The sequence below is a fragment of the Vanessa atalanta genome, chromosome 1 (assembly GCF_905147765.1).
Source record: "Vanessa atalanta chromosome 1, ilVanAtal1.2, whole genome shotgun sequence".
Lineage (NCBI taxonomy): Eukaryota > Metazoa > Arthropoda > Insecta > Lepidoptera > Nymphalidae > Vanessa > Vanessa atalanta.
Window position 1 is genome coordinate 10,002,501 of NC_061871.1, and position 2,529 is coordinate 10,005,029.

The following is a 2,529-nucleotide window of genomic DNA, read 5'->3' on the forward strand; positions in this document are numbered from 1 at the left end:
GCCGTTTGGTTCAATCAATCGTAATGCTATGATAAATACCATTAATGTCCTTAGGTAGGAGCCTACTCGCTGTTCATTAGCCGCTGAGTAAGAAGGATATCTCGGATATAGAGAATACTGCCAATAATACACATTGCTTATGAGAATAGTATAAAAAATTATAAAATATTATCAACTGCAATTATTTGCATATGAAAAAGTGAATCATGGTAATTAATAATATGTGGATGGTCTGTAAAATTAAAATTTGCTGATTTTCATTACTTATAATATTTTTAACTTTAATTTTTTTAATAAATATTTTAGTATGAGATAAGACTGTAACTCTTTATCATAAGTTTACTATACAAGATAAGATTTAAATTTATTATTAAATTTCTATGAATTAGAATTTATATAAGAATTTAATATATTCAATTGATAGATAAAATGCCATTTAAATTATCAATCATTATTAAATTAAATTGAAAAAAAAATTACTCAAATATTATATTCTATTCAACCATTCATATTTAATTAATTTCAAAGGGTCTTCTTACATCATTATTCTTACATTTAAAAACAAGTAAGACCCTTTAAATATAAATCGATATTAAAACTAAATAAAATGCTACTGAAAGTAACATTTTTCATTAATCATTTATCCAAACTATATTTAAGCCTAGGAAATATAAGAGCTTTAAAGCAAATATATACTTCGCTACTTAAACAAGTGCGCATAACAATGATCATATTATATTACGATAGGAAAACGATATGCCTCCTTTAAATGGACTAGTGTTGACCTTGACTGGATGACTATTATGATGCAAAAATAAGCCCAGGCCGAGGCGTATTATCTATTTTTAGCTTTTCTCTCAAATAATTAAATATAAGAGTTATATCGAAAATTAGCATATGTACTAAATAAATAATTATTATAGTTTACTTACGGTATCTCGGTAGCTCATTTTATTTGATTTTCCGGCACCAAAATTAATAATATGCCGGTTCAACTTTTAATAAGAAAATTTGTAAAATAAGCAACTAAATTACAGATGTACCAATAATAATTACAGTAATTTCTATACTAAGATAGATGCTATTTATAGCTAGCGTTCATGAAAAACACTAGCTCTCAGACGGAAAATGGTAACAAGAACAACATTGAATGAAAGATTTTCTTTCATAGCGAACTACAAAACACAAAATTAATAACGTTGCCAACTGCAAAAAATATTTTCCCTATAATTATGCTTGTTTGTACTTTGTAATATGTAAAAACATTTTAGTGAATAATAGTGAATATATAATAAGTACTACTTGAATTAGAACTATTGTTATAGTATAAAATAAGTAATATACTTATATTTACCTATCATTTTATATACATACTAAAATATGCAATTGTTTATAACATAAAAAAAAACATCAATTTAATGGTATTCATTGAAATGTTAGAGTAAAAATAGTTTTATTAGTATAAACGATGTATATAGATGCGTTGTAACATAAATCACCATATTTTACATGTAGATTAAGGAGGAAAACTATAAAATTAGCATGGCAATATAAAAAGATATTCATAAATTACGGAAAACCTAAATACTTGGATTTGGCAAAGTTTAAAGTCTTTGGTATTGTAAGAGCTGATACTAAGTACAAATTTATTATATCAAATACAACTTTTGACTTCATATCAAATCGATTTTAAAACAAATAATAATATTTTCTTCTTTTATTATGATTATCAAAATATCATGCGTCACATGAGTATGGCATATGGATTGATAATGATTATTACGACGTAATACAACTGCTTAAATATCGGGACGAAGTAGGCATTCCAATAATATTGGATATTTGGTTTGATTGTCTCTACAGTAGTTATATATATATATAAAAACGAAATACCACTGATTCATTTTGAAAATTTCTACTTCATACAAAAGGGAAATGGGTTGTATGAATTTTACCCATACGAAGTCAGAACGGGCAGCTTGAACTACAGTAATTGTGTAATGAAATAAACTTTTTACAACCCAAGCCTAAGCAATTAGCAAAGAGTATATAAATTGCCTCATAACATTTGTTAACATAAATAGATTTTTATTGTCTATGGTCTTTAGAGAGAAGCGAAGTGTGATGATTGATTAATGTCAGACGTTGAAAAATCGAGTAATAATCGACGTAACCGATTAACGTGGTTAAATTTACATATTATATATCTGTTATTGTTCTTAAACACAGAAACGAGTTATAGTAATAGTTGTTTTTTTAATATAAAATCTTGATCTCTACAAATTTACTGTTTGTTGTGTATTTGAACGATTTAAGCTTTCTTGGTAATCATAATTCTATTATTACTTACATTTAAGACCTTGATAAACACAAAATGTCATTCCTATTCTTTGTGTTTATGTTTGCTTGCATTAGTAGTTTCCTTGGATTTTATATTCATTTATAATATAAAAAATGAAAATCGATACATCGGAATTATCGTACTGTTTAGCGAGTCGTTCACGCATCGTTTATGTCGGTGTCAGAAAC

General features: G+C 26.2%; 1 protein-coding gene across 2 annotated transcripts in view; it reads right to left on the minus strand.

Moving 5' to 3' along the window:
* The window catches only part of LOC125077635 (dual specificity protein phosphatase 13-like), a 6,612-nt gene extending 5,458 nt beyond the window's left edge, over positions 1–1,154 (minus strand). Inside the window, exons 1-2 of one of the 2 annotated variants that reach the window (XM_047689620.1) lie at positions 933–1,154; positions 40–117 (exon numbers count right to left, since the gene is read on the minus strand). In XM_047689620.1, coding sequence (XP_047545576.1) covers positions 40–117; positions 933–950 — 96 coding nt within the window. In that variant the 5' untranslated portion in view covers positions 951–1,154. The remainder of the gene's footprint in view (positions 1–39; positions 118–932) is intronic. The other variant, XM_047689628.1, reaches the window with a different exon arrangement.
* Positions 1,155–2,529: the final 1,375 nt, after the last annotated feature.